The sequence below is a fragment of the Hylobates moloch genome, unplaced genomic scaffold, assembly GCF_009828535.3.
Source record: "Hylobates moloch isolate HMO894 unplaced genomic scaffold, HMol_V3 SCAFFOLD_20, whole genome shotgun sequence".
Lineage (NCBI taxonomy): Eukaryota > Metazoa > Chordata > Mammalia > Primates > Hylobatidae > Hylobates > Hylobates moloch.
The window spans coordinates 23708738-23733835 of record NW_026652295.1 but is presented as its reverse complement, the minus strand read 5'-3'; the positions used below and the strand labels follow the sequence as shown (position 1 = coordinate 23733835).

Here is a 25098-nt window from a genome sequence, read left to right as displayed (position 1 = left end):
TTTTTTTTTTTTTTTTTTTTTTTGAGACGGATTCTTGCTCTGTTGCCCAGGCTGGACTGTAGTGATAACGATATCAGCTCACTGCAGCCTCCGCCTCCCAGGTTCAAGTGATTCTCCTGTCTCAGCTTCCCAAGCAGCTGGGACTACAGGTGCACAATACTAGGCCTGGCTAATTTTTGTATTTTTAGTAGAGATGGGGTTTCACCATGTTGGCCAGGCTGGTCTCGAACTCCTGAATTCAGGTGATCCGTCCACCTTGACCTCCCAAAGTACTGGGATTACATGCGTGAGCCACAGGACCTGGCCGATAATCCTTTCTTAATGAGGATTAATACCTTTTCAATGTTTATATAGTGAAGCACAAATATAAAAACTAAGGCTATCACCCTTCTGTGCCTTCCAGTGCTTTTGTAGAGTTGGCTGTTCTAACACCTAAAGAGCCTAGCGACACTGCTAGTTTTAAGCCATCTCATGAGAGACCTTTGTCGCATTAGGTTACAACTCGTGCCAAAAGAACTAGAAGGAAAAGATGTGGCCTCAGCCACAGGCTACTGTAAGGGCCGGAGAGGAAAGCAGGCCTTAGCCTCGCTTGTTCCTGGGCTGTTTTTCGTAGGATGGATTTCATTTGTCAGTCCTGCTGTGTGGCACATTTAAGGGAAAGGAATGTATCATAGGGTTTCAGTTTCAGTAAACATTAGCGAGCATTATCTGTAAACAGTAACTAGTTTAGTTTGTGTTAAATTGGGAAGAACCTCTTTCTTCTGCCACGGGTGAGATGATACTAAAAGCAGGAGAAAATAACAAATGAGAAGAGCCCTTCTCTTCTCAGCTTCTCTCAAGGCAGAGTAGAGATTGGTGAAAAGGGGACAGGAAGAGGAATCCAGCTGAATAGTAGAAAGTTAACAAGAACATCAACAGGCACATCCCTAGAGAGCATCTCTGGGTCACTCCCAGGATGACCTGATTTTTCTGGAAGAGGTACATGTGCTAGCTGCATAGTAACCTATGGCACAGCAAAAGCACAAGGAAGCGCCATTCGGTTTCGTTTAGGTACAATTATTGGTAGCCCAACCTATCTGAAGAATTACTTTTAATTAAAAGGGTGGTTATTTTTAGGGGACCAGAAATTACTTAGTTGTATTCACTTATGAGTTGAGCAGTTTGGTAGAGCAGACTCTGACATCTGACACTTCAGTAAAGGGATGTTTTTCTCAGTACTGAGTCTTTTCATTAGATGGATGCATTTATGTAAAGTGTCAGTGATTTTATGCTTCACTAAATGATAAGGCCTGTGTTTAAACATGACCATTATTTACCTCACGATTTATATTTTTCTCAATGCCTGAATACACCCAATAGCAAGCAACAGGTGGAGGTTAAGACCCACAAAAATGGAAGCTTCAAGTTTATAGGACATTTAACCATACTAACCCCACTGTCAAAAACAACGTAAATTATACTCCTACTGTAAAAGGTCAACTGATATCGCAAATATGTAAAAAACCTGGCATACAGGAAAAAATTAATGCATGACAGTCTAATATAGTATCCTGATATGTGGATTAAATTTTCATTCCACTAACTATAAACTATAGCTTTAAGCATTGATTCTGCTTAATAACTAAAATGTAAAGACCTTACCTCGTAGGGTTGTAATTTCTCATTAACAGAAATCTGTTTATACAAGTTTAACTCAAATTTCTCTTTATTTCAAGATATCAGAAGACATTTACATCTTTGCATTTTCTGTCTTGCTACTATCTGCGTATATGTAACAGCTTTTCTCAAGGCTTCAAGATAGGAATTGTTTTATGCCTTTATATCACAGACCTAAGAGACCAAAGTTATTTGAAGATGGAGTGGGGACAAAACTGGGGTCTCTGCAGTCCCTACTCCATGTACCATCCATTAGCTCCTCTCTGTGGGTATTAGTAAAGTCATGAGAGTCAAATCCAAAGTGCAACTTTAATATTGCAATTCCAAAACATAAAGCTGTATGCAACTCTTGGCATAACTCACCAAAATAAATAGCTTTTTAACATAAAATTGGTTAGTGCTGCTTAACGGTCTGTGTTCATGAAGAATAAGGTGTTAATAATTGTGCTCACATTTGTTTAGGAGCCTTCCTAAGACAGTATCACACCTTGACGTGTTCGACACTTGACGTGTTCAACGGGTGATATGATTGCCTGCTCACTCACATAACCCAGTGTTTGGTACCTACTTTCAAACAGTAATTGATGTGCTCAGTCCATTTTAGTTCAAAATTCAAAACCAAGGAACTTCATATATTTTTGGCATAAGCTGATTTATTATTTATGAGAACTTTAAGAAGCATCCTGCAATCACAAAAGTGGAACTAGTTGATACTTTGAAATCATACTTGATTTAACCACCTTCAGGAATTCTATAAAACACTAGCAAGTTCCCTTTATCAGACTTATGAGGTAGTTACATTATTTTTCCTTTTATTGACATGATTCACCAAAAAATTATTTTACCCAAGTCAATAAAACTGCAAGGAAAAATGACCAAAATTCTATCTTATGCCTGATCTTAGTCAAATCAAATGTTGCCCTCTGGGATTCCAATTCTTCATGTCACAGTTAAGTAGTACTTATTATGTATTTTACAGTGATACGACCCAAAATAGCAGCAGTGTGCTCTGAGGTGTGCCAAAAGTGTGCCCTGTGAAATCTAAGTATTATCAAATATAATCTTAAAAATCCTAAGAGATTCATAACGCTAGAGGGTGCTGTATGTTCACATTCCAACAAGCACACCATGACGCGTGTTCCTGACCCACAGTGTGGTGCACAGGGGCCGCTGCGTGCTCGAGTCTAGCCCAGCCTGTTCTTTGCCATTCTGTTCTCCAGCTTCCCTCTAATGGCTTCCCAGGACCACACACAGGAGTGGGGAAACCTTACTTGTACTTCATCTGTTTTCTTCCAAATCAGCGACAGGAGTAACATTTTTATTCCTGTCACCAAACCACCTGAAAAATGGACTCTTAAACTTCCTCATATGACATCATGTTAGGCTAATCGTGTACCCTCAATATCATCAGGGTAAGTGTATTTATTCTGTTATTACATTTGTAGTGCAAGAGCTGGACACTCTAGAATCTTCCATGCACACTACTTTGGGAGGCTTAACTAATGTTCTAGTGCATAACTGTACTTAACCTCCAGAAAATATTTTAAAAGGTAGGTAGGATGTTAAAGAGGATGGCAGCTTTCAGGCTTACAAATATTAGCCATTTGTTTTAAACCCAAATATCTGTGGAAATGAGAAGATATCACAGTTCTAACATTTATTCACCCTCATGTTTTACGAAGCTCATCTGTCAGCTTCTGAGGTGTAGGCATATAGATTAGCAGGACAATAAACGTTTTTCTTTTTGGGGCAGGGCAGGGGTGGTATCTAAAAATCTACTTTAAAAATCAAGAAATGGACAAAGTGCTACAAAACAGTAACAGAATGGAAATACTTCCTTTCAACTTTACTTCCAAAGGCTCTAATTACAGAGAGCAAAGAAAACTAGTCTCAGGGGTGGAGCACGTGAAATCTTGACTAGGAATCCATACAATGGTGATATTAGATTATTTCTTTTTATTCACCTTTTATAAAAAAAAGGGGGCAAATACAAGAAAATAAGGTTATGTCAAAGTTTGGTTTTTAAAGCTCAAACTTCCAGAGTCTGTTGTAAGGTTAATACATAGAATGCTAGCTTTTTAGTCACCTGAGAATCAGGAAATTCACATGAACATAATTCCCTACACTGACAAAGAACTATAGCTACCTATGGGCTTGTCAAGTTCCTACGCTTCATTCAGCATGAAATTGCACTTTTCTTGATATGTATAAATTAAAATCTATACAACTGTCTGTGCTTGTGTTGCCTCATATCACATCTATAAAAACAGCATTTAAAGTTTGTAGGAAATAGAATTTTGGCCTTTTACAAAGCAAATACTTTGTTTAACTCAGAATTCTGGAAATGCAATCCAGTTCTGGTATTATGCCTGCCAAAATATTTTTGTCTTCAAACATTAATTTTTTTCAAGTGTCTGACTCTATACAAGAAAATAATAAAAAGTATCAAGTTTCTGTGACTACCGTTAAGAAAAACTTCAGTATCCACGGGGCTGTTCCTAACGGTTTGTTAGGATGCTCCTTCCTGATCCAAGTCCGTCCAGTCTGAGGCTGTTTTTCAATTCCATGCTTCTATCTGCCAGAAGAGTCTTTTTAGGTGAAGAGGCCATCTAAATAAAGCAGAAGTGTTAATTTTAGTATCTTTTTTAGAAGAAAAGCCACTAGTAAAATGATATATTATGTAACTACTCAATGAAGAAAGGACTATAAGCAATATCAGTGTCTTAAATATTTATTCCAATGGTGTCATCTTCAAGTACAAAGAAAATGGAGGTGAATTTTCTATCTTTTCTTACGAGAACATTATAAATGTTTCCTACATTTCCATTTGGTTATGACAAAACCTTATACCAGAATTACTAACATCTGTTTAAATGTATGTTGTCAGAGTCTACATAAATTATATTTCCAACTTATTGTGTTAGGTAGTGTGCTAGTAAGTGCTTTACACATATTATCTCATTTAATTCTTCCCATAACCCTATGAAGCAGGTAATACCGAATTAGTTGACAGGGAAACTGAGGGAGGTTTGAGAAAGCAACTCGCAAGGGCCATAGTGCCTGTGACAACTTAATCCCAGGCGCTCTGGCTTTAGGGCCCATGACCGTGACCCTTCCGCAATACCGCCGTGAACCATATCCTTCATACCATAGGAGGCAATGGAGCTTCTAGCTGTCGTCCAAGGAATGAAAGCAGGCGCCTCCAGATGAGGCCACTTCCCATGAACATAATTCCTGTAATCAGCCAAAAAATTCTATGGTCCTAAAAGAGAACACACAGTTCATTTCAATCACAAAACACCAGGTTCCTTAGAGAGAAGATTCCTGGAACTGTTACTGCCCCAGAGTTTGAAAGCCTTATGTTATTTGTACAGCTCTATACTGTAGAAAGGAACTAAGAAAAACAAGTGCCTTGATAGCACCCACAGAATAAATCAGGAGAAGAACATAATTTAAAAGGTTTTAAATATTTTAAAATCCTCTATATGCCAAATGTACTGCTTTTACTTTATGTTTCTTTCCAGCCTTTGTTTACATGCATACAAATCTTAATAGTCATGACGCTAGAAGACATGCAATTTAAGGTCTTTGCTTATATCCACAGTTCTCAAACTGTGAGCTGACGTGCCCTGGGCACCATAGCACCTCAGAATATTTTAAAGTTGCAAGGGAAATAATATAAAAGAATCTGTAACATAATAAAAGAAATTTTTTGTCTATGGATACTGTGAAAAAATACTAAGACACTAAGGGCATTGTGACCCAAGAAAGTTTGGGACCCTCAGACTTAGAAAAACATTCTTCCTCACTGTCATTTTCAGATTGGTAATATTTTGCAGCACACTGTTTTTAGTTAATGTACAGAATCACAGAATTTAAATTTAATCTCTCACAAGGAAGGAATCCCATTTATAGCTATGCTGTTAGTTGGTTATCATTGGCTACAATGACTGAGAGCTCACTTCCTCAAAGATAGCCTGTTACACAACTGATCAGCTATCACTGATGGAAATGCATGTCCCTTATTGAGCAGAAATCTGCCTCCTTTTTTTGTTGTTGTTGTTGAGATGGAGTCTTGCTCTTCACCCAGGATAGAGTCCAGTGGCGCAATCTTGGCTCACTGCAACCTCCGTCTACCTGATTCAAGCAATTCTTGTGCCTCGGCCTCCCGAGTAGCTGGGATTACAGGCACCATGCCCAGCTAATTTTTGTATTTTTAGTAGAGATGGGGTTTTACCATGTTGGTCAGGCCGGTCTCGAACTCCTGACCTAAAGTGATCTGCTCACCTTGGCCTCCCAAAGTGCTGGGATTACAGGCTTCGTGAACCACAACCCCCAGCCCTATATGCAATATGTGCTCTAAGATTTTTCTTTGTGATAAAAAGCACTACTGAGACAAATGGCAAAATCTGAGTAGGGTCTGTAGATTGGAAAATAATTTCAGTATTAACTTCCTGATTTTGATAGGTGCACTGTGGTTGTGTAAGAGAATGTCCATGTTTTAGGAAATACATATTAAGACATTTAGGAGTAAAGGAACATCACATTTGTTCTTAGTCTCAAATAATTTAGAAAATAAAGTATGTCTAGCAAAGAAATGATAAAGCAAATGTGATAAAATGTTGATATTTGGAATCTGGTTTAAGAATATATGGAAATTCTTTGACTATTGGAACTTTTCCAGAAGTCTGAAATTATCTTAAAATATTTTTCCTATCTCACATTCACCATAGTAAATATTAATTTTAACTATATCAAAATAAAGACATTTGGCATCCATGGATTTAATGTTTCAACTATTCTTCAGGACACCTACAAAGATGTGTAATTTGTAATTCTGATTAAGGCATTAATTTGAATCTTGTTCAGCCTACTGCTGAGCAAGCGTAGCTCACTACCACCCACCACTCACATCTCATTACAAATGGGCTCTGCTGTACCTAGGACTGCACATACTAAAACTGTAAGAAAGGAATTTGAAAAATCTTCCATTGTTTTGAAAAGTTGGCAATTAAATGAGAGAAAAATATCCAAGTATAAAATGGAGTTAGCCTGTAGATTGAGTGTATGTACATAAACATGGTTCTGTATTTGGAGAAAAGGCAGGGACTTGCACAGAAAGTCCTGTAGTCACACTTAGGGAATCCGTAAAGGTCTTTGGATGTATCTTTTGAGAATGTCAATGGTTGGATTATGTTGCACAAGATACTCTGCTTGCTTCTGAACTTTCCAATGATCTAGATTTGAGTTCAAACCTCCAGTGGGTTCCTATCCCACTTAAAAATCCAAACCCCTACCACGCTCTACGTAACTGACATGATCATACTTATCTGTATCTGGGACCTCATTTTCCACCACTCCACCTGACTCATGCTCTTCTAACCATTCCAACCTTCTTGCCGTTTCATGAACAAGCTCAGATTGTTCCTGCCTCAATCTTTACATCTGTGGTTCCCTCTACTTAGAACTCTCTCCCCTAGATCTTCCTGCCTCCACCAGGATGTTACCGCCTTACGTCTTCCTTGACCACCCCATCTCTAAAATGCCACCCATCCTACTGCCTAACATTCTCTAGCCACTTTTCTGGCTTTATTTTTCTCTGAGGCACTTAGCACTTAACATACTTTGTTTATGAACTCTCTCCTCCACTACAATATAACCTACGCAAGGGCAGACTCACTGCTAAATGGGCCTAAAGCAGTGCTTGGTATGTAATAGGCAATAAAAAACATATTTGTGAGATGAATGAACACATATATTTCTTTTTCTGTTACATTTTACATTAAAAATGACTAATACTGTCTTTGCTTCAAGGAGCTCATGCTCTTTTGCAGGCTTTGAACAAGGGATTGCAGATTTAAGGAATGTAGCAGATGGAACTGTAGGAGTATTTGGGTGCAGACCACAAAGGGTGTAACTTTACTGGGCCAGGTTGTTGGTGCATTCAGTGAAGGGACAACTACTTTGAAACTTGAAAGTTAAGGAGGAATTAACTAAGCAAAAAAGCAGGGATCTGAGGGGAGAGGAGTGGAAGCAGCACGTCTGGGAAGGACACTGAGAGAGGTAGTGACGAGTGGCCACCCACAAGATGGACAAGTCGGTGCAGCAGGCCAGGAAAAGCCCCACAGGACAGGATTTTTATCCTAAGGCTAATCAAAAGCCATTGAATAGTTGTATGCAGAAGGGTGTCATAATACATCTTATAAAGACCACTTTTTAAAAGGGCATAGTGGTCCTAATGAGAGGTGATGTGGGCAACAGAGAGTAGAATTGTTGGACTAATGAGGACACAGAATCCAGCACCACACTGTGCCAGATGCACATCCAGGTTCAGTTCTAGAAAACTTACAATAAGCTATTCTCTAAAAATACAGTCAGCCCTCTCTATCAGTGGGTTCTGCATCTGCAGATATGCAAGGTTGACTGTACTGGGTCATTTTATATCAGAGACTTGAATACGCACAGACTTTGGTATCTGTGGGGATCCTGTAACCAATTCTTCTTGGATACTGAGGGATGGCTGTACAAAACCACAGTGAAATGAAAAACTCTGGGAGTTAAGTGTTATCTTAATATGGTAAGGCAGTAGAGCAGTAGAAAGTGCAAGTCTTTGGGTTCAAGTCCTAATTCTGTTATTTTCCAGCCCTAAGCCTGTGGGCAAGTTAAATGTTCCGAGCCTCAGTCTTCTCCTCAGTCTCCTCCTATCTATTTTCAGAGTTGCAGTGATTGAGCCAAATAAAGTATGCAAACTGCCTGGTACATTGCCAGACATGTAAGAATTAAAAAATAAAAACTCTTCATTAACACTGCTTCACAGAGACACTTTTATCAGACTTTTCCCATTTGTAATTATGTTTTGGGAAACAAAGTAACCTAGGCTATGTTTATCTAGGTTATAACATGGTCCACCAGTACTGCCTGAATTGCGAGTTACATTATATATTTTATTTCACCATGGTGGTATACAGGTTAGACTTTTTATTTATTGTTTTTTGAGACAGAGTCTCACCCTGTCCTGTCCCCCAGGCTGGAGTACAGTGGCGCGATCCTGGCTCACTGCAAGCTCCGCCTCCCAGGTTGACGCCATTCTCCTGCCTCAGCCTCCCGAGTAGCTGGGACTACATGCACCTGCCACCAAGCCTGGCTAATTTTTTGTATTTTTAGTAGAGACGGGGTTTCACTGTGTTAGCCAGGATGGCCTCGATCTCCTGACCTTGTGATCCACCTGCCTCGGCCTCCTGAAGTGCTAGGATTACAGGCGTGAGCCACGGTGCCCGGCCTTTATTTTTTAAATCCATTAAAAAAATCGATCTTCAAAACCCATTTTTTTTCTTTTTTTTTTTTTTTGGAGACAGAGTCTCACTCTGTCTCCCAGGCTGGAGTGCAACGGCGCGATCTCAGCTCACTGCAATCTCTGCCTCCCGTGTTCAAGCGATTCTCCTGCCTCAGCCTCCCAAGTAGCTGGGACTACAGGTGCCTGCCACTGCGCCTGGCTAATTTTTGTATTTTTAGTAGAGACAGGGTTTCGCCATGTTGGCCTCAAACTCCTGACCTCAGGTGATCCACCCGCCTCAGCCTCCCAAAGTGCTGGAATTACAGGCATGAGCCACCACGCCCAGCCAAAACGCCCCAAGTTTTAGAAATAATAATACATTCTCACCTCTTCAAGGGAAGATTCCAAATTCATTCCAAAAGCAACTCCCATTAGTCCAAAGAGCGAAAGAGAGAAGGTTCCCATGGTCAGCTGTAGATTCAACCTCATCATCACGTTACGGTGGCTGGAGAGGAGAACACCTATTCAGATTAGAAGGGCCCACTAACTATATACAGCACATTCATCAAATCTATACAGACCACATGGATGAAACCTACACATCAAAAAAAAAAAAAAAAAAAAAAAAACTTTAATGTAGTACAGATGATAATGATGGCAGAATTCCTCACAAAATGGTATTTCCTTAAAAACTTTATCTTATAATTATTTTATTAAAAAAACGTACTGTTTTATATAATGCTTTCTTACCTGTCCAGATTGATGAAAATAATACTTTGTGAATCATCAATCAGCACCCTAAGCTCGCGAGCTGCATTGGAGAGATCGTCAGCCAATCGGTAGTAGTTTTCCAACAGCAACTCCATCTCTTCTGCATGGTCAATCCCAGCACTGCTCTTTTCACTTCAATTAAAAGAGAAAATAATTAACATACCCCCAACATGTGTACCATACACTTAGTCACAAAAACTTCCTAAATTAGTATATAGCATTCAGCTACCAGTGGAAAAGCTAGCCTTTGTCTTTTCTTTTCTTTTTTTTTTTTTTTTTGAGATGGAGTTTTGCTCTGCTCCCAGGCTGGAGTGTAATGGCACGATCTCGGCTCACTGCAACCTCCGCCTCCCGGGTTCAAGTGATTCTCCTGCCTCAGCCTCCCCAGTAGCTGGGACTACAAGCGTCCGCCACCACGCCCAGCTAATTTTTGTATTTTTAGTACAGACGGGGGTTTCACCATATTGGACAGGCTGGTCTCGAACTCCTGACCTTGTGATCTGCCTGCCTCAGCCTCCCAAAGTGCTGGGATTACAGGCATGAGCTACAGCGCCCGGCTGCTTTTGTCTTTTTCTATTGTTGTGGCCAATCTGTGAGTAGCTATGTCAACTGATCCTAAACACTTTACAGATAAGTTGAGGACAGAGGTTCCATCCTTATGTAGACTAGTTGGTGTCACTGTATTACATGGCCCCAGTCCAAGAGATTTTTATGCAGATACATGCTGCCAGTTACAGGAAAATCCAGATATGTGAATGCAGATGAATTAGTGCAAAGCCAATACCACTATCAGGTAAAACAAAATCCACAACTAAAAATGTCAAGACCATTTCCTTTTGAGGTGTGTACATAATGTGATTTCATATAAAGAAACCGCGGTGGCTCAAGCCTGTAATCCCAGCACTTTGGGAGGCCGAGGCGGGCGGATCACGAGGTCAGGAGATCGAGACCATCCTGGCTAACACGGTGAAACCCCGTCTCTACTAAAAAAAATACAAAAAATTAGCCGGGCATGTTGGCGGGCGCCTGTAGTCCCAGCTACTTGGGAGGCTGAGGCAGGAGAATGGCGTGAACCCGGGAGGCGGAGTTTGCAGTGAGCCGCGATCGCGCCACTGCACTCCAGCCTGGGTGACAGAGCGAGACTCTGTCTCAAAAAAAAAAAGAAAATGTTTTTGAATGATATCAATAATAACTTTGCTCCCCTACCCTACCAAGAAGGGTAAGGGGGAATGAAGTACTCTGAAGAGGTACTTGTATCATAAAGCATATTAGAGACAGATTGACAGATTGGCCTCAGCAAAGCAAACAAAAGTTTCTGTTACCACACCGATCGGCTATCTACCAAATGTTATATAGCCCCCTTTATCTTATTATTTCCTTATCAGGATATAAATAACCAGTTTTTCAAAGTGCTATAAGAAAATCTGTACAGACTGTGGAAACTAAACTCATTATAAAGGTGTATTAATTTCTGATACTGCTCTAGAAAGACAATAACAAAATATTTGGGTATTTAAAAGTAAACATTTAGCTGGACTGTGCACAAGAAGCATAAACAATTTCTAAATTAATAGAAGATAAAAGGTTTATAAGATGAACATTTTCATTAGACTGAACTTACATAATTCATGTTAATGTGTTACTCGTGTATTTACCCCATCTTTTCCCTCCTCCATGTAAATTTCTCTCCCACTCTGCTTCCTAGGTAAGTTATTTTGGTAGATGTATATGCCAATCTGGTGGTCAGTCCCTTGAATATAAAGGTAACTGTGTGTTTATATTCACCACATGTCAGCAGTGTTGGGTATGCGGTATGCATACTCATATAATTACATTGAATTAGATACGATACTGCACAGGAAAAAAGGGAAACTGGGGATGAAAAATCTCTATATTCTGTAGTCCAGAAAAATGTTACATACTGTATGAAAAATCACCTTGAAGTGGAACAGGCAAAAGATTTACTCTAAGGAAATAAATAACAAAGTATAATTATATACTTACAAGACTTGTGGGTCACTCCATTTTGATACACAGAGCTCTTCTAGCAACTCTTCCTCATCCAAGATCTCCAAAATTGACTCTTTGAAAATTTTAATATCTGTTTCTAACTCTGATAGACTGTAAGAAATAGATACACAAAAATGATCAATAGAATAAACTTATAAGAACATTTCATGATAAGTGTCTTTAGAGTATCTTATCAAATATATTATCTTACACATTCATGCTAAACAATGACTTATTTTAAAAAAAAAAGGTTAAGTATTACCAGGCAAATTAAGAATCAATTTGGCCAGGCGTGGTGTCACGCCTGTAATCCTAGCACTTTAGGCCAAGGCAGGAGGACTGCTTGAGCTCAGGAGTTTGAGACCCTCCTGGACAACATAGTGAGATCTTGTCTCTACAAAAAAATTTAGAAAATTAGCTGGGCATGGTGGCATGTGCCTGCAGTCCCAGCTACTTGGGTGGTGGAGGTGGGAGGATGGCTGAAGGTTAAGGCTGCAGTGAGCTGAGACTGCACCACTGCACTCCAGCCTGGGCAACGGAGTGAAACCCTGTCTCAACCCACAAAAAACCCAAACCATATCTAAATTAATTGGTAAAATTATCAGTGATATAAATTTCATCATATACTATTTATCTCAGAAACATAAATCGCTTGTGAATTTAAGATTTTTGGTTTGGCAATTAGTTTTATTCTTAATCAACATGGCAGTGATAATATAGAACAGACTAGTTACTCTTAACTGATAAAAACACTCCAACATTTTTGGACGAGAAACTACCGATTCAGGAATTTTAAATGTTAATTCTTGAAGGGATTTTGGGAGTATAACTCCTGAGAGCATGTTTATTCTATTTATGATACATATATAATATTGTTATTAAATTCTGGAATGCATCATGATTTTAAAGAAAAAGAACAATATGGACTTTGAATTTGGATTTAGATCTGCCATTTACTAGCCATATTAATTTAGGCAAGTTACTCAAACCTCAGTTTTCTCATCCTCAAAATGAAGACAATATCAACTATTGAATCGGTGATGAGATGAGATCACACACAGAAAACAGCCTTACATGACATTTCATGCAAAGTATCTTTTCAACAAACAGTAGATTGTGTGCCCCTTTTAGCTCAACTTCCCACCTAGGCTACTTTCATACTTTATGTTAATAACTGACTTTAAGATATTTGTCTTCAACTCCCAATGTGATACATCATCCATATTTACCTTTTGCCATTCTGTAGTAAAATGTGTAGTTTGCTTCTGTCTACAGAAGAATGTTTGGGGTCCACCAAAGCATCCAAGGTCTCAAGGATCAGTGGCTGCAAAATGCTAAGTTTCCCCTGAAGAGTGTTGATCTAGATAACAACATGACCTTTCATAAGAATTAAAACAATCTTTTTAGAATATTCAGGATCGGTGAATCCTCTGATTAAATACAGAAATCTGTAGTAGCTTGAAATGCTGGTAACATTTCAGAACATAGTCAATTCTAGAATGCCTATTCCAGATGATTCAAAAACTAGATCTTCTGGGTTCAAAGAACCATGTATGATGTTATATTTAGGCACAGATTTGGTTGACAAGGAGCTAACTCTCTTAAGAGTCTTTCTCCTATAGACATTCATTATGAAGTAATAAGGGATCAAGTAAAATAAAATCTGCTATTCTATTATTAAAACACAAGCTTTCAGTAATGCCTATGTTCTCTGTAAACAGAATATGGTTCAAAATTCCTACAAAGCTCTTTGAAAATAAAAACTTGAGCTTTAAAACATAAACATATCAGAGTAAAGTCAAAAATATACTGTTTAGGTTAACACAAGTATGGTTTGATATTTGATATTCAGCAGGTATGCACTAATCCTGCTATATAGTTGTTAAAATACTGAAACACTTCCATACCAGTTGGCAAATAGCATATACTAACTAAATCAAAGGTAAAACTGATGACATAAATTACAGCATATAGTCTTTATCTCAGAAGCACAATTACTGTGAAACTAAGACTTTTTTATTTGGAAACAAGTCCAGAGTCACAGTGCCTCTGCAGACATGTTGTTTATTTCATCTCCAGAGGAACTGCTTCCGGGTTAAAAAGTCCTTGGGTGGGAGGGAAGACTGGACAGCCAAACAGGCAGACCACATTTTTTAATCTAAGAGATATCAAACCCTCTGCTCAGCAAGGTGTGGACTTTGGTAGTGGTTGGGGAGGCTGCTGAGGGTCACAGATAGGGTATTTGTGAGGCATATCTACTCATGGTATGTCTTGGTCCCTTAGATGGGTTTGGGGAGCTTTCCCTTGTTCGAAAACTTACCCCTTTTGAGAGGTGGCTGGTCTTGCTTCTATGTAGTGTTGTTGCATAAGGAAATCTTTCTGGGACCCCATTTAAAGGAAGAAGAATGTGTATCCCAGCAGACATCCTGAACTCCCTCTCTATTCTCCCCACAGCCAATCTCTAGGCAGGAGACCCATGCCAGCCTAGCCCCTCTCCTTCCCTTCTGCTCCCTTTAAGATCCCTGCCTTTCTCCTAACAGCATGAGCTCCTGAGAGCTTACCCAGCCTGTGGAGCCCATGACTTACCACTGTTTACATCTTCTTTCTCTCTTCTGCTTTCCCCCTGCTCGGTAACTGGGCTCCCACTACGTATCATCTCACTGGCTGGTGCTCATTAATTACCCTGAGCAGGAAGTGTAGCCATCTATTCTTTCAGAGCAAGGCAGACAAAAGAGGAGTGTGCCAGGTTCACCCAACCCAATGCACCTCATGAACCCTCTACCCTCCTCTCCTCCTCCCACTCTGGTTACTATGCTCCCAGCACCAACTCTTGCATGTAGCCAGTTCCTGAACAATACCATCCTGACTTAACAGGAGGAAGAAAAGATAATGAAAGATTTGTGGGGTCAGGAAAGTAGAGAACCACCCTTGTTCAGAGTCTGACAGGAGTCTCAGACATCTAAGGACTCTTAATTTAAAGGAGGAGTCACTGGAAGAACTGTGTGTGATTCCTATGTCAATCTAGGTCTCAAAAAGATGCATCATTTACCTGGCTCAAACAAAGGACTGTACAAACAAATCAAAAATGACTTGATGAAATGATTTAATAAAATATTTATCACATGTAAAGCATTTTTATAATATACATAGAGTCTTTAGTTCTATTTGACTGGGTCATAAAATTTAAGAATTAAGCGATATCTCCATGTAGGATCCTTAGAGATGACTTGTTTCGGGGCAGGACGTGGTCAGGGGACATGCCATTGAAACAATACCCCAACTTGTCTTCCCACTCAATGACATTTCAAAATCAGAATAAGCCCAAGAAGCTAAATAAAAACAGACTTACCCAATATTGCAGGAGTGCTTCTATAGCTCTAAACTCAAAAGGTAAAGGGTATGTAACGAGTTGACCCTCTCCAGACAACTGTGAAGGGAGTTCCCGGAACAGCCATTGCTCTAAGTTTAAATTACGATAATCTAGTATCAGAAGACACTCTGGAGTTATCACAGCTTTCAAATACTGTTTAAAAAAAAAAAAAACAAACCCAAAACACATAAATATGTGAGCGTATATACACACATGCATGTATATACATATATATGCAAATTGTAGAGCTGTAGGAAAAAAGAACATTCATAAAATTTGGTTTAATACTTTACCAATTTTGGATTAAGACTAAACCAAATCAGTGTTCATTTTGTTTTTCAAAAAAATCAAGGTATTTTTTTTTCAAAAGAAAGGAAACTTAAAAAATATATGTCTTGATACTGCTAACTCACTCTCAATAAAATTGGAATTATTCACATAAATTATATATTTACTAAGACTTCCGGGGTAATCATGGAAAAAAAAAAACCCAAAAAACCCAGAAAGCCGGGCATGGTGGCTCACGCCTGTAATCCCAGTACTTTTGGAGGCTGAGGAAGGTGGATCTTGAGGTCAAGAGATCGAGACCATCCTGGCCAACATGGTGAAACCCCGTCTCTACTAAAAATACAAAAATTAGCTGGGCATGGTGGCCCACACCTGCATTCCAGCTACTTCAGAGGCTGAGGCAGGAGAATTGCTTGAACCTGGGAGGCGGAGGTTGCAGTGAGCCAAGATCGTGCCACTGCACTCCAGCCTGGCAACAGAGCGAGACTCTGTCTTTCTTTTTTGAAAAAGAAGAAAATAAAGGGAACAAGATAAGGTCTTCCTAAAAGTCAGGTATTGAGTAGACTTTTAGAAAAGATTTAGTTTAATCATAATTAGTTTGGCACAAATGGAATTTTCCTTTTTAAAACAGCACTAAAGCATATAAACAAAATCTGAAATTAAGATTAAACACAGCCTTACTACTCTAATTTAGAACAGTATGAAATTAGAATTTTTTCTAAAAAGACTGGTATCTTGTATGTTAAAAGTAGATAAAGGTAGCCACTTTATCAGTGATACAGAAATTAGAGATAATTTTCTGTTTTTACATTTTTCCAACATTCTATCATGAATTTTTTTTTTTTTTTTGAGATGGAAGTCTTGCTCTGTCACCCAGGCTGGAGTGCAATGGTGCAATCTTGGCTCACTGCAACCTCCACCTTCAGGGTTCAAGCTATTCTCCTACCTCAGCCTCCTGAGTAGCTGGCATTACAGGTGTGCACCACCATGTCTGGCTAATTTTTGTATTTTTCAGTAGAGACGGGGTTTCACCATGTTGTTCAGGCTGGTCTCGAACTCCCGACCTCAGGTGATCCACCCCTCTCGGCCTCCCAAAGTGCTGGGATTACAGACGTGAGCCACCACACCCAGCCTCATGAAAATTTTTATACAGAAAAGTTGAAAGATTGCAGTGAACACCATATACCCACCAGTTAGATTACACAATTATCATTCTGCTGAATTTGCTTTTTCACATACCTGTCTGTCTCTCCATGAAAGAGACACTGTTTTGAAGAATGCTAGCTACTGATTCCAAGAGTAAAGAATATTTCTGGAGAAAATCACATGGGAGAAGACTGCTTCATTTTTGATAAAGTATTTTTTATTTACTTATTTATTTTTAGAGATGGGATCTTGCTATATTGCTCAGGCTGGTCACAAACTCCTGGTCTCCAGTGACCCTCCCACTTCAGCCTCCTGAGTAGCTGGGACTAAAGGCACATGCTACCACTCCTGGCCCATTTTTTATTATTTTGATTAATTCTAGAAAAATGAACAAAAATGTGCCATCGAAGACTCTGAAGAAAGTCTCATACCCACTACAGGGCCAATACCATTCATCTATTTTTGAACCTAAACATTAGCCCACCAAAATAACTGATATCCACATTAACTCTGAATCACTAAAGAAAGTCAAATTATATTTGGTGTGCTCTGAATAGGTAAGGGAAAATACAATATATTTCAGAAAGTTTTCCATTAAAAAAATTTAAACTGGCCAGGCGCGGTGGCTCATGCCTGTAATCCCAGCACTTTGGGAGGCAGAGGCAGGCGGATCACCTGAGGTCGGGAGTTTGAGACCAGCCTGACCAACATGGAGAAACCCTGTGTCTACTAAAAATACAAAATTAGCCGGGTGTGGTGGCTCATGCCTGTAATCCCAGCTACTCAGAAGGCTGAGGCAGGAGAACTGCTTGAACCCGGGAGGTGGAGGTTGCAGTGAGCCATGATCATGCCAGCCTGGGCAACGAGCAAAACTCCATCTCAAAAAAAAATTAAGGCTATAAAATTTAATGTCTATTCCTGTGCTATTTAGAAAGCCAGAATACATTTTTGGTAGCTTGGGTTATACTATAATTACATGTAACTATACACAATTGGAAATGTATCTATTATAAATCAGGATTGTCGTATAGTTTCCAGAACTAGAGAGTAAATCCCAACAGTTAGAGTGAACACCACAGTCAGAGCTTTTCCAACTTAAAACACAGCAGTGTTATGCCTATTGAACATGTGCATATAATCCATGTAAAATGAGTTCTACTCATAATAGCATATTAAGCTATAAAACATCCTATGTTTCATGTAGCTATTTTTATTCCAAAATTACTTTTAACCTAGATACTCATCAAGATAGAAGGTAACTTTTATAAGATTGTATTGGAGAAACATCGATGAAAATAAAATATTTTACCTCCATTCTCATGATAATCCTATTGTTTCTGACTGTGATACTCATTACATGCTGAAATCTCAAATCTCTGGCTTGAAGACCTAACTCTTGGTATAATTCAGTTTTCTTCCTTTCTATAAAAGAAATAAACAGAGAGAGCTAAACCAAATACATTAAATGGCTTAGATTTTTCCATCAGAGTAGTCCTCCCACCACCATCAAGACAATTTCTGGTTACTACCAGAAACAAAAACTAAAATAAGTCTTTTTAATATCCATTTTTACCTAGAAAACATACTTGGGCTAAATACAGTCAAACTAATGATTTTCTTACCTATACCTCATAAATTTCTCACTACTTAGAAGACCCTTGAGACTAATATAGAAACCACAACTATGCATCATTAGAACCTATAAATGTCCAGCTCTAGAGACAGGTTATCTCTCTTAAATATAAACTGTACACAACTACATTTTCTATTTTTACTACAACATCATCTTCAGTATTCAGTATTTTATATATGTGAACAGATAAGCTTGATTTTCTTTGTTCTTGGACTAATACAAAAATGAGAAAAACTGAATTTATTACCCGAGACCGATTCATTCTCAGGGGAGATCTGAAACTCACATCTGAAGTCACACTGTAAAGTAATGCCTAGCCTCACTTTTTAAAGTAGCTGTCCACGGAGAGCCATCAGCAGCAGAGTTCCATGTGGCTGCCATGCAGTGACATGTCCCTATTCATCTTTTGTCACCCACTGCAATGTCAGTGGTATTATGTGACTCTGCCTTAAACATGCTTCAGGAGAATGAATGAGGGCAGTGAAAGGGACGCCAACAAGAGAGACGAAAGAGAAAAAGAGTGTGTCTCTGGGCTCCAGTTCTACATCAGCCTCTGCTCTCCCAAATATTCCTTCAATAGCCTGTTACAGCGAAAAGTGGCTCCTGCTAGAAGAAAACAATTCTGGGAGAATACACACAGTCTGAGTATTGCCAGCTCCAATTAAGACTGATGGACAAGCTGGGCGCGGTGGCTCACACCTGTAATCCCAGCACTTTGGGAGGCCGAGGCGGGTGGATCACGAGGTCAGGAGTTCAAGACCAGTCTGGCCAAGATGGTGAAACCCCGTCTCTACTAAAAATACAAAAATTAGCTGGGTGTGGTGGTAGGCGCTTGTAATCCCAGCTACTCGGGAGGCTGAGGCAGAGAATTGCTTGAACCCGGGAGGCGGGGGTTGCAGTGAGCTGAGATCATGCCACTGCACTCCAGACTGGGCGACAGAGCAAGACTCTAGCTCAAAAAAAAAAAAAAAAAAAAAAAAAACTGATGGACAAATGCTGAAGAAAGATCTCTTTCAACACACCTGTATATGCAAAGAATATTCTACTCAAAATACTACAATTTCTTGATTTCTATCAGATTCACTCATTAAATGTTTAAAAAAATGATTTAGAATGCTAATCACTCACCAAAAGAAGTAACGTTTCCCTGTTTGTCAAATTTTGTCTGAAAATAGAGAATAAAACAAATTATTATTTTCTTTCAAATTAGAATGCTACTTATGGTATTGCTAATTTAGTTAAGAATTTATAGTATTGTGGGTAATATCCCCAAAATGTTGAAATGCAAATATAAACCATTACTGACCTTCTTTAGATTAAATCCAGTTATGAGTTAAGGGTTTTTTAAAAATCCTTTTTTCCTTTGCTAGGAAAAATCAGACCTGGGTTTAACTGTCTATCTTGGTTCCTCTAGAAAGTTGATGAAGGAGTATCAGTTGTGTTGTTACTGGGTAACAATCCTTATGGTAAAAATGACTATTGACTGGTAGACTGCACTGGACTGGGAAGACGAACAAATTACAGTTATCAGGTGAAAAGCAATAGCTCTGTTTGCCCTTTCCTGATTGTGGTGGCTCTTGTGACCATGTTCCCTGCCAGAATAAGGGATACTGTCACTACGGAGCATGGGGATTCGAGCCAAGATGAATCTCACATCCACCTTTGAGAATCTTATCTCCTTGTCACTGAGCGATCACTCAGAGGACCAGAGAAGCCCCTGGATGGCTGCAAAGACTTCTTTTGAAGAGGAAGCACCTAACACTACCCTGTTGTTTCTCCTGTCCCTTATCCTTCTGAGTAGACTGGGACCAAGTATGGCCTGCCTTGTGAATCTAAATGTCTGCATGAAGCTAAAGTCTCTTTGGTGGGTGTTGCAGAATCAATAAAGATTTACAGAACCTCTTCTGATAGTTTGAAGAGAGGATCTGATACAGAAAATGCACCTATTTCCTGTAAAGTAGGGGAGTATTTTTCAGTGATGTTTATCCACAGTCAAGTTTGAAGCTGTGAAACATTTAATGAATCACTGTGTGCTGAGCTGTAGTACTTACTATGACAGACACATTTCAGAAAGACACTCTAACATATAGTTGTAAGTACAATATAGGTCTTGGGTTATTACCATGGAAATATACATGCTGTGTTAATCACACAATAAAAACACAATATATATATTTTATCTTGCTTCTCATCAGCAAAAATAAAATTAATATGAATATATAAGTTCCACAGAACACTAAAGGAAAATTTCTATCAAAGAGAGCTTTATATTTGTGTAATAGTCTAGCTTTCATCCTTATATTTCAAATACATAAACCCACTGCAGAAAATTTGAAAATAAATATATGTAAAATAAAACTAAATCACCTGAAATGACAAATTTTAGAGAAAACCATGTCAATATTTCACTGAATATTCTTCCAAACATTTTCCTAATAAAACATACTAATGTTACACATACTGCTTTGGAATCTCCTTCCTTCCAAATTAGCGACATATGCTGAATATTTCTGCATCTCAATATTTATATGTACCCTTTTTTTCTTTAATGGAACTTAAAAAAAAATTTTTAATCATACAAATTATAAAGAAAAAAATATTTACTTTGTAACCAGCTCGCTTTCTAAACTATTTCAAACAGCATAAATTAAATTTCTTTTTCTTTCTCAGATTCCATAGCTTTATGAATTTCTTAAGTGTTCTTTGCAATTATTTCACCTGCAAAGAACTAACTTCCAATATTTGACGTTTGACTTTGTATTCTTTTTTTAAGACAGAGTCTCGCTCTGCTGCCCAGGCTGGAGTGCAGTGGCGCAATATTGGCTCACTGCAACCTCCACCTCCCAGGTTCAAGCAATTGTCCTGCCTCAGGCTCCTGAGTAGCTGGGACTATAGGCGTGCACCACCACACCCGGCTAATTTTTTTGTTTTTTAGTAGAGACGGGGTTTCACCATGTTGGTCAGGCTGGTCTCAAACTCCTGACCTCAAATGCTCCGCCCGCCTCAGCCTCCCAAAGTGCTGGGATTACAGGCGTGAGCCACCGTGCCTGGCCCTGATTTTGTATTCTTAACTAAATTGGCCAACTCTTCCAGAACAATGAATAACAGTGGTAACTTTTAAATGCAAGTCTGGGGGTTATTTAGTTCTGTATAGTTTATAAAGAAAAGCTCTTATGTTAACAAGCCTAAATAATCCTAATGAAATATATTTGAGGCTTACTGTATGTGAGGCACTAGTTTAAGGGCTTTCTATATATGGGTTAATTTAATCCTCATAACAATTCTATACAGTAGGTTATGCTCAGTTTTCAGATGAGAAAACTAAGGCACAAAGATGTTATCGTAACTTGTCCAAGGCCACCTAGTCAATAAGAGGCAGAGTGAGATTGGAATTTAGGAAGTCTGGCTCAGAATAGGCACACCTTTTTTTTCTGAGATGGAGTCTCACTCTGTCCCCCAGGCTGGAGTGCAGTGGCATGATCTAGGCTCACTGCAAGCTCTGCCTCCCGGGTTCACGCCATTCTCCTGCCCCAGCCTCCCAAGTAGCTGGGACTACAGGCGCCCGCCACCAGGCCCTGCTAATTTTTTGCATTTTTAGTAGAGACGGGGTTTCACCGTGTTAGCCAGGATGGTCTCAATCTCCTGACCCTGTGATCCGCCCACCTTGGCCTCCCAAAGTGTTAGGATTATAGGCATGAACCACCGTGCCCGGCCGGGACACCTTTTTATCAAGCCTTTTTTTTTTTTTTTTTGAAAAAAATAAAAGCCTACAAAGAAGTTGCAAGAATATTACAACCAATTCCCATAGAGCTTTCACCCAGAGTCACCTTTGTTAACATTTTGCCCCAACGGCCTTCTTTCTCTTTCTCTAAAAATACGTGTGTGTGATACATTATGTTATTCATTCATTTCCCCCCTCACCCCCACCCCCGAACCATTTCAGAGAAAAGTTAGAGATCATGACCTTTCAAAGCGTGCACTTTTAAATACTACACTCTGCTGCCTTCAAGATGCTTCTGCCTGCGTATCATCTTGCAGAACACAGGTTCAAGCCTCTTTATGGCTCTGAATTGTGATTGACCTGTTCTAGTATTATTAAAAGGGGAGCTGCAGTCGTTAGGAAAGGTTCAAGATCATTGTTAAGCAAACCTAGCAGGCACTCAGGTCACTGGCCAGGCACAACAGCCACGACATGTAGCTATAACGATTATAAAGCTCAAAATAAGTAGTATCTTGCCCAACAGTCCAATGAGTTAAGTATGGGAAGCACTTTCTGTACGGTTTCCAATGTACTGTACATACTCACCACAGTAAATACTGGGGCTACACTGGCTAAAGTGGCTTGAGAGACATCAGAAGTTCTAAACCGGTGCACTTCACCTGAAGAATAAATTAAGAGAATTCCTGTGGTCATATGATTGGTTTTCACATAGTGCTAAAATACAACTCTCAAAGTATGTGGAGGCCTTCAGAGTATTTTATTATTTTTAAATCTTTTTCCTATAAGAAAAGAAGAAATACTCTTCTTAATTTTAACATTTGTTAGTGATTATCTTAGGTTTGGCAGGGAATGGTTTTTAAAAGTAATGGCTTAGGTGAGGCATTAAAATAACTGATGGATTCCAATCACCCTTTTACCTTTCTAATTATTACTGATATCTCGGAGTTGGATGAACAAATGTGCAACATCGTGTTCTGAGATTTAAGAAAATGTCTGGTCTTCCTTTTCGCATAATTTAAAAGACTCTTCATGCACATTTGGTAGCAGATACATTTTAGAAAACATAGGTCCTAAGTACCACCTGATCTTTCAAGCATTCCAGTATCAGAATTATTTGACTGGCTCATAAATTATGAAACCTATGGATTTTACTTCTTTTCTACAGATATTCTTTATAGTGAATACTTATGAAATAGCCCCACTGAGCTGAAATGAGGACAAATCTTTATTTGAAAATTGTCTATTTAAAACATGTGATTAGACTGAGTCGAAGTGAGCGGTGAAGTATAATCAAGTACATTTAATGACTGACAGAGGACACTGTTTTATGCTTCCAAAGTAATTACACTGATTCCAGAGACTGTAGTAAAAAATCCTATTTCTGATCTTTTTCCCACTACATACACGTAATGATTCTTGTAATTTGTTAATATCTGAAGTTTAATTTCCCTTTTACAAAATACAAATTATCACTATAAGGGTAAGATGAATAAAGGTAAAAGGCATTTGCTGATTACAAATGCCTTTCAATGTTTTAATGCCACAAATTAGAGCGTAACCGGGATTGAGAATGTGAACGTCAATGCTTGTCCTAAAAGTTACCTCCAACTTGCTGAAACTGGATTCCCAAGCCATTATCAATGGAGGGTGCAGAGCATGCAACCCAACTTAGAAAGCCTCTCCAATAAGTGGAGAACCAGGTGGTGACGAGGAGTTACTTGGGGAGGCTTTTGAGAGCACAATTGAGAAAACATATTTGAGGACACTGCTATATTCTTGATAAAGTCATTCATTTCAATACCTTTTATTCCTCAAATATTTGCACTCACATTTGTGAAAATCTTAACTTTTCACCATGCTTCAACATTTGGTGAAAAAATAAACAGCAAATAAGATTTTTTTTCTCAATCCGATCTCCCTGGTGGTTTACTTATAGAGTACTGTAGTTGAAAGTAAGTCGTTCTCAGAAGCAACTCAGTCTTTAGCCTCACTTCTAGGTGAGTCCCCAATCTCTGTGCAACTGGACAACTGTATAAATGTGTCCATAACGAAGAAACAGAAAACAGAGAAGTATTTATACTCATGACTAAGGAACAGATGAAATCCTTGTTTAAAAACACCTCTCGGCCAGGTGTGGTGGCTCACGCCTGTAATCCCAGCGCTTTGCGAGGCTAATGCGTTAGGATGGCTTGAGGTAAGGAGTTTGAGCCCAGCCTGGGCAACACAGTAAGACCCTGTCTCAAAAACAACACAAAAAAAACCTCTTACAAGAGCACTTAAGCGGGTGTTAACTAACGTGATCACCGTCTGTAAACCATTCCTAGGTTGTTCCTATGGTTACATAATCTGCAGCAAGGGCGGTGGGGGAGAAGGCAGAGGGTTGGCCGCTGAGACCCCGGCAGGGCACAGCGCACATAGCAAGGTCGCATTCTGAGAGTGTGGTACGCAGCTCGGCCTGCGGGACTGTGCAAGCTCACAGGACACGCGGGAGGCCGAGGCCTGCGGAGGACGCGGAGCAACAGGTGCGCCGCGCCGGACGGCTGGGGCAGCAGCCTAAGGTTATTGCAAGACCAGCGTCCCAAAGCTGTTGCCGGGGAAGGGCAATACCTGCCACGCGGAGCCGGCCGGGCCCGCAAAGCTGCGCCGCCCGGCTCCTTCCAAGCAGGTTGGCTCGGCGGCCGCAGGCAGCAACGGGACGAGTCGCAGAGGTCAAGTCCAAGGCCAGGGCACACAGCGTCCGCCGGGGAAGTCTCATCGCGCGGGGCAGGAGGCAGGGCAAACTGCGCAGGCATTCCATGGTGCTGGAGCGAGGAGCAGGCAGCAGCCAGATCCCAGACCTTCATGCCGGACGCTGGCTGCTCAGGCCGCAGCACTGGCCCGACGCTACCGCCCGACCTGCGGACTCTTTGCACCAGGCATGCGCGGGGCGTGGCGCGCCTGCGTGCTACTTCCCCACGCATGCTCGGAAGGTACCTGTGGGCGTGCCTCTTAAGTCCGCAGGCAATAGGCGTTTGCGTGCCTACCTGTACCTGTACCTGTACTTGTATCTGTACCTGTACCTGTACCTAAGTGAAGGGGCAGGCGTGCTGGGAGATGGGTGGAGCACGTTTACCTGCACTAAGTGAGCTGTCCAACCTAGGTTCTTGGGCCCTTGGAGTGTCATGGTTTTGCAGTTTGTGGATAATTTTCATACCTATGAAAATTGCAGTTTGGAAATGAGCAGGTTACCC

At 39.9% G+C, this 25098-nt stretch overlaps 2 protein-coding genes across 3 annotated transcripts in view; one reads left to right on the top strand and one right to left on the bottom strand.

Annotated features, from left to right (window-relative positions):
* Positions 1 to 20624, top strand: part of GPLD1 (glycosylphosphatidylinositol specific phospholipase D1) — a 94085-nt gene extending 73461 nt beyond the window's left edge. Inside the window, exon 27 of the transcript XR_004245686.2 lies at positions 19747 to 20624. The gene's annotated coding sequence lies outside the window, so the exon portion shown is untranslated. The remainder of the gene's footprint in view (positions 1 to 19746) is intronic.
* Positions 3629 to 24774, bottom strand: MRS2 (magnesium transporter MRS2). 2 transcript variants are annotated; one of them, XM_032140723.2, is made up of 12 exons: positions 24476 to 24768; positions 22454 to 22527; positions 19276 to 19312; positions 17824 to 17936; positions 16608 to 16680; positions 15060 to 15169; positions 12940 to 13070; positions 11705 to 11821; positions 9680 to 9832; positions 9317 to 9434; positions 4805 to 4918; positions 3629 to 4265 (listed from the first exon to the last, which is right to left on the bottom strand). In XM_032140723.2, exons 1-12 carry the CDS (start codon positions 24663 to 24665, stop codon positions 4155 to 4157), a joined length of 1341 nt encoding a protein of 446 aa, XP_031996614.1. In that variant the 5' UTR covers positions 24666 to 24768; the 3' UTR covers positions 3629 to 4154. The 2 variants fall into 2 exon arrangements, with proteins under 2 accessions (XP_031996614.1, XP_031996613.1); XM_032140722.2 differs by lacking the exon at positions 16608 to 16680 and having other exon boundaries at positions 15060 to 15233; positions 24476 to 24774.
* Between the last annotated feature and the right edge of the window lie 324 nt (positions 24775 to 25098).